Source organism: Trifolium pratense, linkage group LG7 (genome assembly GCF_020283565.1).
Source record: "Trifolium pratense cultivar HEN17-A07 linkage group LG7, ARS_RC_1.1, whole genome shotgun sequence".
Classification (NCBI taxonomy): Eukaryota; Viridiplantae; Streptophyta; class Magnoliopsida; order Fabales; family Fabaceae; genus Trifolium; species Trifolium pratense.
The window spans coordinates 318,494-338,534 of NC_060065.1; the positions used below are offsets into that span (position 1 = coordinate 318,494).

The following is a 20,041-nucleotide window of genomic DNA, read 5'->3' on the forward strand; positions in this document are numbered from 1 at the left end:
CTGCTGACTTTATTCCCGGTATATCAACCGTTTCATTCACAGTTAATTAAAAACCCACTGAAACCAACTTCAAAGTTTGATTTGGTAGTAAAAAATAGATCTTGAACTGAAACATCATTCCATCACCCAAAGCGTATGTTTGGTTTCAATTCTGGAGCACCCAGAATTGATTCTAGACCCGTAGAATTGATTCTGGCTTGTTTGGTTTCTCAAAAGTAGAATTGATTCTGCCTCCAGAATTGATTCTACTTGAAGCTAGAAATTGTAGCTTCTCATTCTAGAATTGATTTTTACACTTAAATTTTTTGTTCAACTCACTTTTGTATGAATATATACAAACATAAATCAATTCTATCAAACTCAATTCTATCAAAATCAATTCTGTCAAACTTAATTATGTCAAAATCAATTTTGTCCAGCAGAACCAAACACATAAATATTTTTCATACAAAAAACTAGAGAGAGAGAGAGAGAGAGAGTAATGTTTACCTTGTTTGTATTGAACTGGACCACTCTACCCTCATAGTCACTTGCAGTAACCTACCTTCATAGTGACTCTCTACTCTAGTATAGTATGAACCTCAAAATCTTATCACAATCTTTCATAGTTGATCGATTAAAAGAGAAGGCAATTCACCAATCTTGACTCAAAATACTACAAAACCATTAATTACATTGAAACTCCCACACCAGAGAGAGAGAGAACAACAAAATCCAATAAAAGTAATAAGAAAATCCAAAATTATCTACGGACGTAATTATGAAAGCTGTTTTCTCATCACCATTCTCTCTCAATTTCATATTGGTTGGTTGGTGTTGCCAATTATTGAATTTGGGGATAAAATTTGAAGCTTGGTACGGTGTTGCCAGTTTTGTGGGTAGCAAGTCGATGGCCTGTAAAATAAGATATGATGTGGTTTGGATTTTATTTGATTTTGATGCGTCTTCATTTTCATTATTATGCACGAATTAAACACAAATTAAAGGGGATTATTAAGAGAGTTGATCTTTGGTGCACAAATGTAAGTTAACTAGGATTCTAAGTGACCGTTAATTTTGATGTTAACCATGATTAGGCTCAATATGATGCTAATCATGAGCTCGAGACAATTGAGGTCCACCTGAAAAGGATGATAAATAGAAAAAGAATAACAATGCAACAATAATTTAAAAATTTAAAGAGTGATTTATTAGCTTAAAAACTTAAAGGACATACTATTAGTTACCTAAAAAATTTAAAAACTTAACCGTTACAAATGCAAAATTTAAAGAATTCCGGAATACATTTATACTATTTTAATTTTAACTCTTAAATACCACTTTATGTTTGAACTTTGAACAATTTAGTTTGAGTTGAAATCTAAGTTTTTTTTCCTACCCAAACAAACTTAATTCATTTCATATAGCTTCAATATGATAATGGACAATAATTATAAACTTGGAGACTAACAATTAAATAAGTCACTTATGCTATGTCTTGAGCTGCCCGGTTTACTTACCTCCTAACATAACATACCGTTTTTTCTTCTTAAAAAATAATAAATTTCAACACATAACAATGATGCTACCAAACTCAGTATAATGTGCTTTGAAATGTTGGCACAACTTGCAAACAATCACTCTCCACATCAATGACTGCAGCCTCTCTGTAGTTATTCCAAAGCCAATGTAATGCCTCTCTAACTTGCATACCATCTCTCACACCTTCATCAAATTATGAAAAGTAACAATGACCACCATAACTTATATTGAATGAAAAGTTGGATTGCATCTACAAATTAAAAAAAAAAAAAACACTTCAAGTGTTACATTAATTAATAGAGTAATAGATACATTCATTTAATAATATCCTACCGAATAAATATTTTTTAGAATAAACTATTGAATTTGAAGTTAGATCGTATCAACCAATCGTTAGTTGTTACACTGGTGATTGACGTTAGACTTAATAGGGAAGATCACAGTTCAGTCTCCGCAACTCGATTGAAAAGAGGTTGGATATTGATAGTGAAAAAGAAAAAATTAGAGTGCATCTACAAATTTTGACTTTGACTTGAATCTATAATAAGACAATTTTCATAGTACAGTATATGGTATATTAACTATTAAGTCATTAATTAATTAAATTAATATGAAAATAGTATTAGTTGCATTACACGTTTTGTTTAGACAGAGGAATGGTGATCCGAGGAGAGCTCAAACACATTGGAATTGGAAGTGTCGTTTTTGTGAAATAATTTTGTTTTTCATTTTCCATACACACAAAGCAAAGGGATCGAGAGTATTATGATCATAATAATAATTAGAATTAGAATAGGCCTCAATTCATTGAAAAACATAATAATAATTTGATAATCGGTAATTGAGATTGAGATGGGTTTCTTCAGTACTATATTCGGATTTTTTGGATTTGGATTTGGGATTGCCATTGGTCTCATTTCTGGCTATTATCTCTTCATTTACATTCTACCCATTCATGTTGAGGTACGTACAAATTCTATTGTTTTTTAATTTGTTTTTTCCATTTTCATTGATTATATATGTATAAAAAAAATGCTTTTTGATCTGTATTGTGAATTGGAGGATATCACATGTGACAAAATGCTCCTTCTTTTGTTTTTTGTTTTTAAAGAAATCCAACAACTATGACTTTAAAATCAAGTATATTTGATCTCATGCACTATATTTATTTGTACCAAAGGATCCTGAAATCAAGCCATTGGAGGATGAAGACTCAGAAGTTTTGCAACGAATGATGCATGAGATTCCACTCTGGATAAAAAACCCAGATTTTGATCGGGTAAGCATCGGTTGCACTATATATAGACTCCATGCATATATATATATATATATATATATATATATATATGTATGGGTTGAGCCGACTCTAAATAGACGCTAATAGCGTCCATGTCAGGGGCAGCCCACACTAATTAATATGGTGTTTTCTAGTAGTGATGCAACATAACTCAACTTGTTTAATTTATTTGTTTGTATTCTTCTAAAGGTTGATTGGCTAAACAAGCTCATAGAGTATATGTGGCCGTACCTTGACAAGGTATTTTTATTAATGTATAATTTTTTGAATTCACCCACTACAAGAAAACAAAGGATTATTGAAGGCCAAGAACCCTCAATAATGCATAAAATTCGTCAGAAATGCATGTATTACTGACGGCCATGGGCCCTCTGGAAAACATTCGTCAGTAATGCTTATTGGCGCCCAGGACCGTCAATAATATTACTGACGGCCTGAAGCCGCCACAAATGGTCAATATTGCCTTGTTATTACCTTGTTTTTACCTTGTTTTTATAGGCAATATGCACTACTGCACAAAATATTGCAAAGCCCATAATTGCTGAGCAGATTCCAAATTATAAAATTGATGCTGTTGAGTTTGAAGTGCTCACATTGGGAACCCTTCCACCAACATTTCAAGGTTTTCAATTTTACTCATCCAATCCAATACACCCTTTTTAAGTTATTCCATTTTTTTATATACTGATTTTTGGAATGTGTTTTGTTATTAATAGGAATGAAAGTTTACATGACTGAAGAGAAGGAATTAATTATGGAGCCCTGCATAAAATGGGCTGGAAATCCTAATGTCATCATTGCAGTTAAGGCTTTTGGGTTGAAAGCAACCATTCAGGTATTTTATTTATGTGTGAGTGAATGAAAATATATGATTCTCAGGGTGAGTGAATGCTAGTTAGAAATTTTTACCATTTTCAGGTGGTAGATTTGCAAGTTTTTCTTATACCTCGTATTACTCTGAAGCCTTTGGTTCCAAGCTTTCCTTGCTTTGCCAACATTTATGTGTCTCTCATGGAAAAGGTTTGTCATTGTTACAATGTCTATATATCAATTTTTCTATAATCTTTTCATTTCGTTTTGACATTTGCTATCGTGCAGCCACACGTTGATTTCGGACTAAAGCTTGTAGGAGCTGATCTCATGTCTATTCCTGGACTGTACAGGTTTGTTCAGGTACATGACAATGTTTTTAAATGACTAAGTGAGTGGTATGGTGGTCTCACAATTAGGCTTTGTTGTTTTTATTTACCTATTATCAATTGAATATTGTGAACTGATTGAAAGATTGTGGTTTTTAATCAAATTAACTACTTAAAAAAATGTTGTTTCAGGAAACTATCAAAGATCAGGTTGCAAATATGTATCTGTGGCCCAAAACTTTGGAAGTTCAAATCATAGATCCTACAAAGTACGCTTGAGCATTTTTCATAAATGTATTTAGTTACATACTTTTAATTAACTTTAACTATTTTTTGTTTCTTATGGAAATTTAGAGCTTTCAAAAGGCCTATTGGAATTTTAAATGTAAAGGTTGTAAAAGCAATGAAGTTAAAGAAGAAAGATCTTCTTGGCGCATCGGACCCTTATGTGAAACTAAAGCTTACCGGGGATACTCTGCCATCAAAAAAGACCACCGTGAAGCACAAAAACTTGAACCCCGAATGGAACGAGGAATTTAGTTTTGTTGTTAAAGATCCCGAGTCTCAGGCTTTGGATCTTAATGTTTATGACTGGGAACAAGTATTTCTGATTTTCTAAAACTTTTATCTTGATAAGTTTTTTTTAGAGTGTTTTGAGTGATAATTATTATTAAGTTATGATGTTTGGTTAGGTTGGGAAGCATGACAAGATGGGTATGAATGCAATCCAATTGAAAGAACTGACCCCTGAAGAGACTAAAGTTTACACTCTTGAGCTTTTGAAAAATATGGATCCCAATGATTCCCAAAATGAGAAGTCTCGCGGGCAGGTTGTTGTTGAAGTAACATATAAACCCTTTAAAGAGGAAGAAATGAACAAAAGTTTTGATAGGATACAATCCCTTCAAATAGCACCTGAAGGCACTCCTCCAGGGGGAGGTCTCCTTGTAATTATAGTACATGAAGCTCAAGATATTGAAGGAAAATACCACACCAATCCACATGCACGTCTTACTTTCAAAGGGGAAGAGAGAAAGACTAAGGTACATATATATAGATAGTACTTACTTGCATCCCAAGATATTGAATGTTAACATTAATTAGTTGTTTTTATATTATATAGTATGTGATATTGATGCTCTATATTTTTTAGAGCATGAAAAAGAATAGAGATCCAAGATGGGAAGAGGAGTTTCAATTTATGCTGGAGGAACCTCCCACTAATCAGAAATTACATGTGGAAGTTTTCAGCACTTCATCAAGAAATTTGTTGCGTCAAAAGGTACATAATATCTCTAAATATATGTCTCAATTTTTTGTTTACCATTATTGACACACTTTGATGTTGTTTTGTCGACAATAGGAATCATTGGGTTATATTGACATCGGTCTTGCGGATGTTGTTACTAACAAGAGAATCAATGAGAGGTACCACCTTATAGACTCCAAAAATGGTCGCATACAAATAGAGATACAATGGATAGCCTCATAAGTCATAAGCTACTTCATCAAATTTTCTATAGTTTCCTTTATCCATTTTTTTTTTCTTCTTTCAAAATTGAATATTGCATGTAATATATATAAAAGGGTAACAATAATATATATTTGTCTATATAGCTTAGTTTCTTTTTCTTTTTTTAAAAAAGTTGGGAAAAGGAGATCTATCATTTAATTAAAGTGACATTAATGACAATTTCACAACTATTCTTGATGAGATTAGTTTGATCATTTTTTGTTTTTTTTGACTAATAGTTTGATCATTTGTTAATCATGTATATTTGTTGTTTTTTTCACACAAATCATGTACAGTATATCTATGTAAAAATAAAAAGGCATAAATGCAGTTTTGGTCCCCCTATTTTCAATATTTTGAAGTTTTAGTCCCCCTATTTTGAAAACCAACTTTTTGGTCCCCCTATTTCAATTTTTTATTACTTTTGATCCCCCACCCTACTTTTGAGTCAATTTTGATGACGTGGCCAAGTCACTTATGACATGGCAGATGCCACATGGACAGAACAATTATACATGTAATTATTCTTTATTTTAATTTTAATAAAACACGTTAAAAAAATATTTTTATTGATAAAATAATTAATTTAATTAAACTATATGTTACGTATAAAAATTGAATCCTGCTTCAAAAATAAAATAAAATTGAATCTGTGAATTTCAAATTGAATCCATCTTTCCCAAAACCAATATCCTCCCCTCAATGTTCTCCCCAATCGATCCCTACTTCTCCATCCATCAATTAAGTTTTTCTCCTCCATAAACATTCACATATAAAAAGCTATCGTAAAAAAAATTGTGTCTATCATGTTCCTATTGAGGAACAAAGAGATTGTTATTTACCCAGATTATCATGGCAGAACTTGACAAATTTTAATTCAAGTACAATGATCCTCTCAAGTAGGAGCAAAATATAAAAAATAAATTTTAGGTTTAAATGCAGTTTTGGTCCCCTTATTTTCAATATTTTGAAGTTTTAGTCCCCCTATTTTAAAAACCTACTTTTTAGTCCCCCTATTTCAATTTTTTAAAATTTTTGATCCCCCACCCTACTTTTGAGTCAATTTTGATGATGTGGACAACTCTCTTGTGACGTGACAAATGTCACGTGGACACAACAATTACATGTCATTATTTTTTATTTTAATTTCAATAAAATATATTACAATATATTTTTATTGATAAAATAATAAATTAAACTATAATATTTGTTAAAAAAAATAATCATTAATTTCATTCTTCTTGCTGCAAAAAAAAAATATTATTCTCCCTCATTGAGTTTATATCTTTGTTCCATTGTTTCCATACGTTTTTGGTTTTACCCTTTTAACCAAATTAACAAATTAAAGCTTCTTAATAATTTGTGTTTCCTTTATAAAATTTAGGCATAAATGCAGTTTTGGTCCCCCTATTTTCAATATTTTGAAGTTTTAGTCCCCCTATTTTGAAAACCAACTTTTTGGTCCCCCTATTTCAATTTTTTATTACTTTTGATCCCCCACCCTACTTTTGAGTCAATTTTGATGACGTGGCCAAGTCACTTATGACATGGCAGATGCCACATGGACAGAACAATTATACATGTAATTATTCTTTATTTTAATTTTAATAAAACACGTTAAAAAAATATTTTTATTGATAAAATAATTAATTTAATTAAACTATATGTTACGTATAAAAATTGAATCCTGCTTCAAAAATAAAATAAAATTGAATCTGTGAATTTCAAATTGAATCCATCTTTCCCAAAACCAATATCCTCCCCTCAATGTTCTCCCCAATCGATCCCTACTTCTCCATCCATCAATTAAGTTTTTCTCCTCCATAAACATTCACATATAAAAAGCTATCGTAAAAAAAATTGTGTCTATCATGTTCCTATTGAGGAACAAAGAGATTGTTATTTACCCAGATTATCATGGCAGAACTTGACAAATTTTAATTCAAGTACAATGATCCTCTCAAGTAGGAGCAAAATATAAAAAATAAATTTTATAAAGGAAACACAAATTATTAAGAAGCTTTAATTTGTTAATTTGGTTAAAAGGGTAAAACCAAAAACGTATGGAAACAATGGAACAAAGATATAAACTCAATGAGGGAGAATAATATTTTTTTTTTGCAGCAAGAAGAATGAAATTAATGATTATTTTTTTTAACAAATATTATAGTTTAATTTATTATTTTATCAATAAAAATATATTGTAATATATTTTATTGAAATTAAAATAAAAAATAATGACATGTAATTGTTGTGTCCACGTGACATTTGTCACGTCACAAGAGAGTTGTCCACATCATCAAAATTGACTCAAAAGTAGGGTGGGGGATCAAAAATTTTAAAAAATTGAAATAGGGGGACTAAAAAGTAGGTTTTTAAAATAGGGGGACTAAAACTTCAAAATATTGAAAATAAGGGGACCAAAACTGCATTTAAACCAAATAAAAATGTTGGTTGCCGAGCAAAATAACATGCATGATTTAATTAGTTTGAACATAAAATTACATGATTATATAAGTGCTTATAGTGTATATTATTTGGTGTAAGGTTATCTTGTTATCGTTAAAGACCAAGGGTCCGTTTGACCTATTTATTTTCTACTTTTTTTTTTCTTCTCCTTAAAAGTAGTAAAGAGGTAAAACAATTATGTTTGACCCAACTTCTCATTATTTTCTACTTCTTTACTTTATTTCTCTAATTCTTTTAAGAAGAAATAGGGTCAAATGCAATTTTCTACTTCTCTATTTCTTTTAAGGAGAAGTAAAAAATAAGTAGGGCTAAGCGGGGACCAAATTGGTTTCATTTGAAAAGAGACGTGATTGCTAACAATCTTGTTAAAGATGTGATGAACTATGGGTGTGTGGTACATAAACTTTTCCAGCAAATTATACTTTCTTGTATCTCTATTCTAAGATTTAGTTTGGAACATGCATATTCTTAATAAATTGTTGTCCCAATGATAATTTTGTGTTTTTTATTCAAAAGTAGGGCAAATAACCCAACATTTTGGACCCAAAAATTCACCATGTAAAAATGCGGATTGGAGCTAAATTGTATTGATGTGTGTGAAATTAAGGATAAACAAATTTAAATTTTAAAATGGGAAACTAAAATCGTGTTTGAGGTAAAACAAGAGGATAAGAAATGCATTTAAGCTTAGTGTTTCTTTTTTTTTTTGGTGTGCAAAACTTCACCAATTTCCTTTAAAATTTAAAGTTTTAAATAGGAATTTTATCCTTTTTTTTTTATGTGTCAAATTAGTATTTAATTTTAAAAAACCATTTACACTGTTGACCATTTTTCATATGGGCCTCTTTCGCCTGGGCACAACTACTAAAGAGATACTGGCCCAAATATTTGAAAATTTCTCAACGCACCCACCCACTTCCTCCCCCACTTCCCAAAAAATTCGGAAAATATTTTCCGAATTTTTTATAGTGTAAATTTTACACTAAAAAACAGTTCAGAACGTATTTTCCGAATTTTTTTAGGTGCGCTAGGGAGTGAGGGAGAAATGTTGAGGTGCGTTGAGAAATTTTCCAAATTTTTTGGCTCTGGGAATCTTTGCGACCCGCATTCGAGTGAGCTAGCCATCAATTCTTCAAAATAAATTCTTTTCCCACCCCTTAGAATTCTTGTCCCTCTCCCCCCTCAAATAAAACCGAACAAGCTTTCCACTTGCATGTATGTATTGTGGTGTATACATATACACTATATAATCAATTGGTAGAAGGAGAATAAGCATTAAAAATAGAAATGAAGCTAATAGTTAAAATGTAATAAAAATGGTGTAGCAGCTTGGTAGTTGAGAGACAATATCTGTCCAAATTATAATTAGAAAGGAAAAGGTGGTAAGTATAGTTGTGAGGTGAGGGAGGGAAAGAGAGACCTAAAAAAACGATGGTAGACAAAGTTGATAAAGATATATATGTGCGTATCTAAAGTTGGTGTTTGTCAATCACAATAATAATGTTACCAAACTCCATAAAAGTTATTTCCATTCGTGTTAGTTAATGTATCTTCAACTTTTATCCACAATATATAGCCATGTATGTATGTGCATGTGTTTGAACCAAATATCTTGGAAACGGTTCTGGTTTAGGGAATCCATCCATCCATCCCCACATGGGAGGAGTGGAAGAAAAGAGGTAGGTAAGGGTTCTAATTACGACTAATTAGGATTAGGATTAGGACAAGATCCCACAAGTACCTAATTAAGCACATGCTATATATATATATATATATATATATATATATATATATAGAGAGAGGAGTGTTATCTAAACACAAAATTTGGGGACACACAATTGACACACCTTTTTACTACTCACATGCATGGAAAACGATGCATGCAAATAATATTAAAAAAACAAAAAATATATATATTTGTTGTATTTTTGTTTGAAAATTGTGTTGGAATAACATTTTTCATATATATATATATATATATATATATATATATATATATATATATATATATATATATATATATATATTAGTGTTGCTATGCTATGCTTGCTGGCTGGCACAAATATATATGTAAAGGAAAAAGCTAAATAGATTAGATGATGCATACACCGATATAGTTAAGAACTACAACTACCATATTATCATTTATATGCTTTTAGCACATGAATTGCCAAACTATCAATATATACATTTCTTTCCGGCAAACCTATTTCAACCAACTTACTTTTTTATATAACTAACTTATTTACTTAAATACTAACTCTTTTTATTCCTTTCCATAAACAAAGTAGTTATCATTACTAGAAGAAATTCACGCACAAAACTGCAAAATCTCATTTAAATTCGAATGGAGATGTCAATTTTAACAATATCAACAATTTTCTGTTGCGTCATTTTTTTGTCCTACTTCCTTTTTTTCAGTTAAGAAACATAAGACTCACTCTCAACAAGAGAAAGTTTTAAAATTACTTCATCTCAAATATATAATAAAAAATAATTAAATACACATTTCTTTATCAAAATTTTTATTGTTTAGTTACTCAATTTCAATTATGTTCAAAATATCAAATCAAGGCGACACGGCCTAATCATAATATGTTATCTATCATGAAGCTTATTTTTAGGCCTTAAACTTGACATTTGTGAAAACATGCATGATATGATATGACCTTTTTTTTGTTTAACATCATATACTTCGAAATATCTACCCTCAATTAATAGTGCTTAATCTCTGTTTAAATAATTAGGCATTTTTTTAAATAGACTATTATTAGTAAGTAGTGAATTGGTAGCTGGTATTTTTACTCTATCTACACAATATTAGAAGAAAAAAACAATTAATTTTATATTGTGGATAAGAGCTTATGGTTGTAGCATGATCTGCTCCAAGAATGAGAAAGGTACACTACCAGCCACATTACTCTAACCTGCCTCACCAACTTGCATCTAGAAGCAATGCGAGTCATCACTTTCTCTCCCTTCCTTTGGATCAAAACTCAAATCAATTAAGCCTATAAAAAATCACATAATAATATTGCTTTATAGTAGTATTAATATATTGTACATAGCAACGTTAAAGTTCTTAGAAAGAGTTTGTCGTTCATTTGAGTCCATAAAGAAATTAATCTCTACAGTTACATCCAAATTATATTCGATTTATAGCACAAGAAAAGAATGAGCAGCATGTATTGTATATAGTGTCTTACTGTCTTTATAGTTATTTCCCAATAATAATTAATTCCAAACCAACCAACACCAGTACCACATATATAAATATTATACATACATCGAAGGATGTTTCTATATACATTCATTCATTCTGAAGAGAAGTGAAAGAAAAATGGAAAGAAATGAATAAATCAAGCAAGTGATCGTCAAAGATAGATCAATTGATATGGGAAGGTCCCCTTGCTGCGAGAAAGGTCATACAAACAAAGGAGCATGGAGCAAAGAAGAAGATGAGCGACTCATAGCTTATATTACAGCACACGGTGAAGGATGTTGGCGATCTCTCCCCAAAGCAGCCGGTCTTCTCCGTTGCGGTAAGAGTTGCCGTCTCCGGTGGATCAACTATCTTCGCCCTGACCTCAAACGTGGCAATTTTACCCAACAAGAAGATCAACTCATCATCAAACTCCACACTCTCCTCGGTAACAAGTAAGCTACACTTGAAAGATTGGAGAAGCGGAAATTATTATGAATTAAAGTGACACAAATGAGGATAGTTTCACAAATGTGTCAGAGGGATTTAAACCATTGCAAAATCAAACTCTTGGATCTCAATATTTCCTGATTGTTGTTATTATTTCTATTTTATTATTGATTATTGATGATTTGATTCATTAATTAACAACATAATAGGTGGTCTCTAATAGCTGGGAAGAACAGACAATGAGATAAAGAATTATTGGAACACACATTTAAGAAAGAAACTTCTGAGTAGAGGAATTGATCCTGCAACTCACATGCCTCTCAACCAAACTTCCCAACAAGAGGAACGCTGCCCTGATTTGAATCTTGAGCTAACCATTAGTCCTCCACATGATCACCCTCACCAGCTGCAGCAGCCATTCAGTAGTGGCACCAGCAGCACCGTTACATCTTTATTATGATTTCACGGGCTTTATATTGAAAACCAGTGTTTTGGATTACAGAACTTTGGATTTTCAACTGAAAGGAATTCATATATTAATTAATTAATGTGGCAGATGGAATTAAGAGATTGATATTTTACTTTTGTATAATAATTACTTAGTTGATGATGCAATACAACATTGTATCCATTGCTTTCATCTACTCCTTCTAAATTAATAAACTTGAGATAGGTCTGTTTCATATGTGTGACAAGTATGACAGCTGTTATTTTATTGGAAAAATGATATTTAAACATCAAATAAAGTGTGCATTCGTTTTGTTGGAGTATTTTCTTTTCCAAATCCATGCATGCATGCATGCTGTAGAAGAGAACTTTTAGTCACTTAGGTTTGTTTATCTCTTTCTAATTTTAAAATCCTCTACTCATATGTATGTAATATACAATCTTCATCTTCTTCAAAAATATATACAATCTTCACATTACCAAAGATTTTACACTACATATCTTCGGTGAAATTCAGAGCAATGCTGTGGGAGAAGAGTAGTTACCAAATAGAAACTAACGAAGTAACATTGGTGCATTTTTGTCAAAATTGACAAGAAAAAACAAAGGTGACACTGGTGCATGATTTATCATCTAACACCACATATGTATCAGTGTGGGTGCGTGCGTGCGTGTACAGAAAATCCAATACAACTAATATGTATGTTAATCAGCATCTGACATCCAAGACAAAGAGACCAGTTTGATAAAACCATAAATGATTCTGTGTCAACATTGGAAGGCCACGAGTTCTAAAGGGCCATTATTTGTAAGAAAATAAAGAATATGGAGAGAAAAATAATTCCGATGCATTTGTTGACAGTATCATATCTGCCTTTTTGAAGAGGCATGATAAGTGTGAGAATATATGATTAAATCTATTCTGAAATTTTAATATCATACCATAGCAGTAGCGCCGTGCTACAACAAAATACAGTTCTGAAAAGACAAAAAAAAAAGGCAATTAAATTACAGTGCAAATAGCAACTTTAACTTGATGAACTGCATAGAAAGGAAAGGGTTCATATCATGAATCATGCATTACTCTTGTTCATATATTAAAGACTGAAAAGCTGAAAGTGTTACAATGCCTGAATAAAAAAATGATACCTAAATAGGATGTCCTGCTAAAAATTTAAAATCCAAAATTGACTTGTTCTGGGCATGCAGAATCAATTGCTTAATGAAAACTGTTCCTTAAATTTACAAATTGAATAAACGACACAGAAAAGAAGTGAAAGCAGAGAGAGATTAAGACAAGGAAGAAGATGAAATGGAAGCAGTGAATGAGTCATTTCAGTTTATTTTCTTCAAAATCCCCAATCTGGGGGAAAAGGAAAAAGTATAAGAGGAGGGCTCTGGAGGATTTTTAAAAATCCCAAACTCTTATTTATTTATTTATTTAAAAAAAAAAAAAAACCCTCCCAAACAAGGGTATATAAGAGGCTTCACATCCTCTCCAAAACCCATTCTCAAACATAACTTAAAGGTACACTAAACATTCTGAACTCTAGACGACAAAAATTAACACGAGATTGCTTATGACAAAATGCAGGGTAAGAAGCAATAATGAGAATTTTCATCCCCATGTGGTGTATTTATGAAACAGATGCATAACTTGGAGCCCGGCAGCATAATGTATAAAAATACCAAAAGCTACCACCTAATAAGGGAGACTACAATGCATATGATTAAATAATAAGATAATTTTGGTATAGAAAACACGAAAACACAATTTAGCATCATTCTTGTTTCATAGCATCTAGCAATCATCTTAAAAAAAATACCTATTACCGTGCAAGAATTGCAGCTCACATAATCTAACAGCATCATCACTGTCCAAACTGCAATTGATGAAAATAACCAACAACCTTCCTAAGTAGAGGGATGAGGCCAATCAAAGCAATTTGAAGTTGTGCAGAACTATTTAGTCGAATGCTAATTTGTCCAGCTCCACGATTGTTTAAATTGGCCCGCGCAACAAGGTTTGTATACCGTCCAATGGGAATTTGTGATTGTAAATTGCACATAACAGAAAGATCTCCATTCCAATCCATAACGGAAAGCCCAAGCGTTGATAATGAGCATCCTAGAGGGTAATTTTTATCCCTCAACTGGGCCTCCAAACTGCCACCATAAACAACATCATCATGCCCTGCCATTGCACCCCCAGCAATAACCAACTCGAATTGCTTATTAGCAATAAACTTGTCTTCAACTTTAACTCCAGCTGACATCGCATCTCCCAAGCGAGTAAATGTGAGACCCGCAGTTGCCTTATTTCTCCTAAAATTACAAAATTTTGTCTCACTGCCTAATGTGTAAGCCAAGTCTTTCCCAACAGTCTGCATATCAAAAGCTAACAATGTTCGTTTCCCTTCTCCATACTTAACTGAACTTGCCATTTCCATATGAACGTTAGCATCCTTTTTATCCTTGGTAACATGACCACTAAAAGACAAGGGTATCTTGTTTTTAAGAACAAAAAACCTTTCTACATTTAAGCCTTCATAACCCACGTCATGATCCCATCCATGAGTTTCTAGGACAGGCATCACAAGCCACTGGTTGGATGAATGAAGAAAACGATACCGGTGAGTGGGGGTATCAGAATCAAAGGAAGCAGGCAAGGACCTATCTGGCATGGGAACAGCAGCTGCAGCGCCACTTTTTTCCTCCATGTTTTCACTATAATCACTTGGCAGATCTTTTAATGATTCTGCCATTTTCTTCATCATCTTTCGTTGCTTTTTTTCATCCTTCAGTTGTTTCTTCATAAAAAGTTTTTCTCGGTAGTCAACCTCATCCAGATATGTTTTCTTCTGAACTCTAGAAAGGTTTCTGATTTGGACCTTTGTCAAAGGTTTAAATGGTGGTAAGTCATCAGGGTCTGTTTCATCACCAGAATCTGATGGCTCGTCAAGAGTGTCATAACTGTCCTCATCACTGAATTGCTCCTCTGGCAACTTTACTTGTGGCCTTGACTGCAGAAGGGTTGACATAAGAGATGGTAGTGGCAGCACTATTGTGCGGGCTGTGTAATGCTTTTCCGGTGGACTATCTTGTAACTTAAGAAGAGCATTTGCTTCAGCCAGAATTTTTGACGCAAAAGATAAGAATAACAGATGTGGTTTCCAAACCTGGCCATTTGGCAACACTCTTTGGCCGGACGTATCAATTCTGCATGCAGAGTGGTTCTCCACCAACGATATAGGAATCACGAGACGCATATCACCAGCTGCTTGACGAATGGCTTGCTGCACAACATGAGAGCGTTGTGTGACAAACGTGTCATAACTGGAAGGGCCATCAGGTGGAGCAGATGCTGCATGAGTCAAACCTACAATAGCATTGAACCATATGGATGGTCCAAAAATGTCAGTAATTGTGCGTAAGAGCGGCATATCACTAAAATCTCGGCTCTGCGTATCTAACCTATCAAGATACAGCACAATGTCAGGTGGTGACTTCTTAATAAAGCGCTTGACAGAGTGCAGGATCTTCTCATTGTACCGTTGGTCTGACCAGGAAGGTAGAAGTCCTGGTGTATCAATGACCCGGACTTTAATGCCTTGTACTGTTCCCACGACATCCTGAGCCTTTTTTGTTCCGATATTAAAAGCATCGGTATTAAATTTAACCTCATCAAAGATAGAATTGATGGTTGCACTTTTTCCGACTCCTGTCTTTCCAAGAACCATAATTGTACAAGAGAAATCAAGTGGTTCTTGACCCGCTGATTCGAGATGCTCGGCCATTGCACTTGCACGGTCAAAGCTAAAAGCACCAACACGACCCCCATTCCTCCCTCTGAGTTGCTCAGCCAGTCCTAATCTATATAGAACCTCTGCTACAACAACATTGTGGGGAGTCTGCCCAAACCTACTAGCTAGCCGCAAAAACTTCACCCTAATCATTTGAAGTTTCTCTCGAGTCTCGTCATACTCCTCAGACTCCCCAGTTGAGGAATCTTCCATTTTTTGGGACTGCGTATTAGATACAGTATAATTTACCCGTGACTGCTGCAGCACTACCCGGGGAGTAGGTTTCAATAATGGTGGTGCAGTCCCAAGGCCAGCAGGACGAACAAGAGGGGTGCTAGTAGCAACAGATTTTCCAGATGAGGAAACAGATTCACTATTAAGTTTTTCAGTGATCTGAGTGGTTGGTTTCTCTTTAGCATTATTCACTAGTTTCTCTTTAGGTTCCCTGACAATAGACGAGTTTTCATAATTTCGTTGATTTTCTTCATTAGAAATCTCAGACTGGCAAGCATTCATCCTCCCTTCTTTTAAATTAGCCTGAACAGCTGGCATCTCATTCAAATGTTTGACACACTCATCAGCACCCCCAATTGCATCTTGAAAGTTATCAGGTATTTCATCCGCCGCCAAATCTGAAGGCAATTCACTAACAGTAACAGTAACATCACCTTTAAGAACAACACCATCCCCCTGAACACTCTCCTCAGACACCATCACAACTCTTCACGTAGTTATAAACCCTATATTTAGTATTTACCACACGAAAAATAAATCAGAAATCCTAAGTAGGAAACATTGATACCCTATTGATGATTAGACATGTCATGAATCTCAATAACTAATTAACAGAAATCAATTAACATGAGATGAAGAAGAATAATTTGTATGCAACATATATAGAAGTGAAATATAACTAGGGTTTGTTTAACAAAAATAGCAATAGCAAGATTCGAAACCTGATTGTTTGTTTGTTTGTTTGTTTATGCGCAGAAAAAAGAGAGATGGAAAACTGTTTCAGTTGGTTTGTCCTGTCTGTGCAGCAAGATCAACGGAGTTTAGATCGAAGGTAGAAAATAAAGCATAGACATTGTACCGGGCCATGGACCAGGGTGTGATTTGTTAAGGCCCAATACGAAAAAGCCCAATGGGAGCATCTAAAGGAAAAGTGTGAAAACAACCATGAAAAACACATGATAAGCGTGATCCACCATGACTTGGAAAAGAAGGAAGAAGCTTGGAGAAGAAGGAAGAAGCTTGGAGAAGAAGGAAAGTAACCGCCCACTACCCATGAATTCCTCTCCAAGCAAGGCGGTTATCAAGCAACAAGAGGGAGATGTTTTGCCTATAAATAGGATCTTCTTCAAGAGAACAAGAGAACTTTTCACTGATTCTACATAGACTCACTCTCATCATGAGAAACCACCATATTTTTATTCTTGTAAAGAGATTCAATTTCTTCTCCGACATACTTGTATCAGTTATCAATCTTGAATAATACAAACCCCTATGTTCTGATCGAATTCTGACGGATAAAACTCCCAGGGTTGTTGGGATTGAACTGAGTGTAATCACACCATTTGATCAATAATACAAACCCCCTTGTTTTTCACCAGAACATTTTGGCGCCCACCGTGGGGCTGCGGTAAAATCATTTGATCCCAGCCTATCACAGCAACTAGACGAAAAATCAAACATCTTCACATGGCTGGAGAGCATGGAAACAACGATAATTCTAGCGTTAACACCTTGCAAGCCGCCGTCGTAGAAATTCGGCGTTTGCAGACTCACATTGCGGCCATCAAGGCTTAAAGGGCAGATGAGAAAGAAGCAGAAGTTACAACTTGACATCTCTTTTGGATATATCTCTATGTTATTATTATTATTATTATTATTATTATTATTATTATTATTATTATTATTATTATTATTATAGTTTTGATCCGGAGGATTTTGTTTGGCTCCACTCATCAATAAAGAAAGAAGCGTGTATACGGAGAATCGCATCGCGTCCTCGTCTTTGCATCGCCATGCATCTGTTATCACACCATCCAAGAACCGCCACGCCGCCACTAACACATTGTTTTCTTTACGGCAACTATGCTCTCAATCCAGGCGGAAACAATGAAGTCGCCATCGCCGCCGTTATATTCGTTAAGAAATCGCCTCCGACGTCAGTTGTGGAGAAATTGTCATCGCCGCGGTCGGTTATGGAGGAATCGCCATCTCACCGTCGGTCGTTCTGTTCATCTCGATCAGGTGTTAACGTTCTTTTCTTGCAACTTACCATTTAATCATATAGTTCTCACTCCTTCTGTTTTGATAATATGTTATTTGTACTTATAATTAACACAAAATGCTTCTTAGTTATTCAAGGAAATTGTTAGAGCACCACAAAAATAAACTGCATAGCAACATGAGATCATGTTGCATTCTATTAGTAGGGTACTGGATAAGTTGAAACAATGAAACTATTAAGCGTTGAACTCATATCATCCCTTCCTGCATTGTCCCATTTATTTGCCATGCAACTTGATCAATGTGATGAACAAATTGATGTAATTAGTGATAGTAATGTACCAATAGAAAATGAAACTAAGGACAATATTTGGAGTGGGGCATTATACTGTATTGATATAGCGATTATATGCTTCTGATGCTAGAACCTCAAACTACCAAAAGTTCTATGATGTTTGGTGTTTAATCTTTTAATTTCTCGATAGTATAGCTGTTGATTATTATAGAGAACATCTGATGCATGATACTGTGATAGTTTTATTTCCTTTGTACCTAACAAAGTTATCAAGTTGATCATAGCACAGGGTAACGAACAAATGTGGAAAATTGAGATGAAAATTCAGTAATTATCACTCGGCGAGATAGAAGCCGCCAACTAATATTTCAGGTTGAAGCATATTCCGCGATGACTACCGCAATGGAACTCAGTCTCACCACGCCAAAACATAATTGTTTTTCTTGCTAGGCGAGGAGCGCCGCAACAAACCACCCATGGCGGTATCATTTTCGTTTGTTTTATTTTTCATATATTATTATTGTTGAACCTAATGTATCAAAGCTTATTTGCAGCGATCATGATTAAGTTGCGGGCTCTGAACCAAGAATAAATGAAGCCAGCCGGCTCTAGACCAATAAAGGTTAACCGGTGATGGAATAAAGGTCAACCTGATTAAGTTACGGGCTCTGAACCAAAAAAAAAAAAAAAAAAAAATAAAAAATAAAAAAAAATGGTTATCTCAAACTTGAGCTCTGAATCTTTATTAAAGATCAACTCAGATGTGAACGCTGAACCAAATGTAAGGTTGAAAGGCCTTGACGTTACCTGTAAATCTTACGAGTTGGGGGCGTCAGAAAAAGAAAATAAAACAAGGTTGAAAGGCCTTGGCGTTACCTGTAAGTCTTACGAGTTGGGTACGTCAGAAAAAGCAAAATTAAACAAGGTTGAAAGGCCTTGGCGTTACCTGTAAGTCTTACGAGTTGGGTACGTCAGAAAAAGAAAATAAAACAAGGTTGAAAGGCCTTGGCGTTACCTGTAAGTCTTACGAGTTGGGTACGTCAGAAAAAGAAAAATTAAACAAGGTTGCAAGGCCTTGGCGTTACCTGTAAGTCTTACGAGTTGGGTACGTCAGAAAAAGAAAAATTAAACAAGGTTGCAAGGCCTTGGCGTTACCTGTAAGTCTTACGAGTTGGGTACGTCAGAAAAAGAAAAATTAAACAAGGTTGAAAGGCCTTGGCGTTACCTGTAAGTCTTACGAGTTGGGTGCGTCACAAAAAGAAAAATTATACGAGGTTGCAAGGCCTTGGCGTTACCTGTAAGTCTTACGAGTTGGGTACGTCAGAAAAAGATACAGCAAAGAAAGGCGAGATTATCAATACCGCCAGAAGAAGCTTATACACAACCAAAGCAAGGCGATTCATTATAACGCCAAAAGACAACAGGTATAAAGTTATTTTTATTGATTTACAATTATTATAGAAAGTCGAAGATGTCGCAGGTGCAAGGACAAAGTTTCCTAGGCGAGAACGACAAAAGGCGTTACCTCACAGCGTAATGCAAAATTCATCCGCAAAATTATGAAGAAAGAAGATCATTGCAAATAAAGGAATTAATAGAAACCCAAATAAGGGTAAATTGTTCAAGCCACGAAGGGGCATACAAATAGTTACAAAAGTCATAGAAGGGCG

At 34.1% G+C, this 20,041-nt stretch overlaps 3 protein-coding genes across 12 annotated transcripts; 2 read left to right on the top strand and 1 right to left on the bottom strand.

Annotated features, from left to right (window-relative positions):
- The first annotated feature begins 2,373 nt into the window (after window positions 1-2,373).
- Window positions 2,374-5,449, top strand: LOC123897150 (synaptotagmin-2-like). The gene is made up of 12 exons (XM_045947666.1): window positions 2,374-2,484; window positions 2,702-2,800; window positions 3,008-3,058; window positions 3,317-3,440; window positions 3,535-3,653; window positions 3,737-3,838; window positions 3,917-3,991; window positions 4,150-4,226; window positions 4,312-4,558; window positions 4,650-5,000; window positions 5,111-5,239; window positions 5,321-5,449. Exons 1-12 carry the CDS (start codon window positions 2,374-2,376, stop codon window positions 5,447-5,449), a joined length of 1,614 nt encoding a protein of 537 aa, XP_045803622.1.
- A 5,750-nt stretch (window positions 5,450-11,199) lies between these two features.
- On the bottom strand, window positions 11,200-16,929 carry LOC123897152 (translocase of chloroplast 132, chloroplastic-like). 10 transcript variants are annotated; one of them, XR_006804836.1, is made up of 4 exons: window positions 16,798-16,923; window positions 13,865-16,581; window positions 12,981-13,016; window positions 11,200-12,109 (listed from the first exon to the last, which is right to left on the bottom strand). XR_006804836.1 is itself a non-coding variant. In XM_045947671.1 (3 exons), exon 2 carries the CDS (start codon window positions 16,553-16,555, stop codon window positions 13,910-13,912), a length of 2,646 nt encoding a protein of 881 aa, XP_045803627.1. In that variant the 5' UTR covers window positions 16,556-16,581; window positions 16,798-16,929; the 3' UTR covers window positions 12,321-13,267; window positions 13,865-13,909. The 10 variants fall into 10 exon arrangements, 7 of the variants coding, with proteins under 7 accessions (XP_045803627.1, XP_045803625.1, XP_045803626.1 ...); XR_006804837.1 differs by having other exon boundaries at window positions 11,208-11,601; XR_006804838.1 differs by having other exon boundaries at window positions 11,715-12,109; window positions 13,872-16,581.
- Window positions 11,334-12,276, top strand: LOC123897154 (MYB-like transcription factor 4). The gene is given in 3 exon segments (XM_045947676.1): window positions 11,334-11,596; window positions 11,801-11,815; window positions 11,817-12,276. Coding segments are annotated over 3 exon segments (513 nt in total). The 3' UTR covers window positions 12,052-12,276.
- Window positions 16,930-20,041: the final 3,112 nt, after the last annotated feature.

What these genes read in the sequence shown, in the direction of transcription:
- LOC123897150 (XM_045947666.1), top strand. Translation starts at nt 2,374, where the DNA reads ATGGGTTTCTTCAGTACTATATTCGGATTTTTTGGATTTGGATTTGGG. An exon ending in ATGTGTCTCTCATGGAAAAG is followed by an intron (nt 3,839 to 3,916) that starts GTTTGTCATTGT and finishes GCTATCGTGCAG; the next exon opens with CCACACGTTGATTTCGGACT. An exon ending in CAAATCATAGATCCTACAAA is followed by an intron (nt 4,227 to 4,311) that starts GTACGCTTGAGC and finishes ATGGAAATTTAG; the next exon opens with AGCTTTCAAAAGGCCTATTG.
- LOC123897152 (XM_045947671.1), bottom strand. Translation starts at nt 16,555, where the DNA reads ATGGTGTCTGAGGAGAGTGTTCAGGGGGATGGTGTTGTTCTTAAAGGT.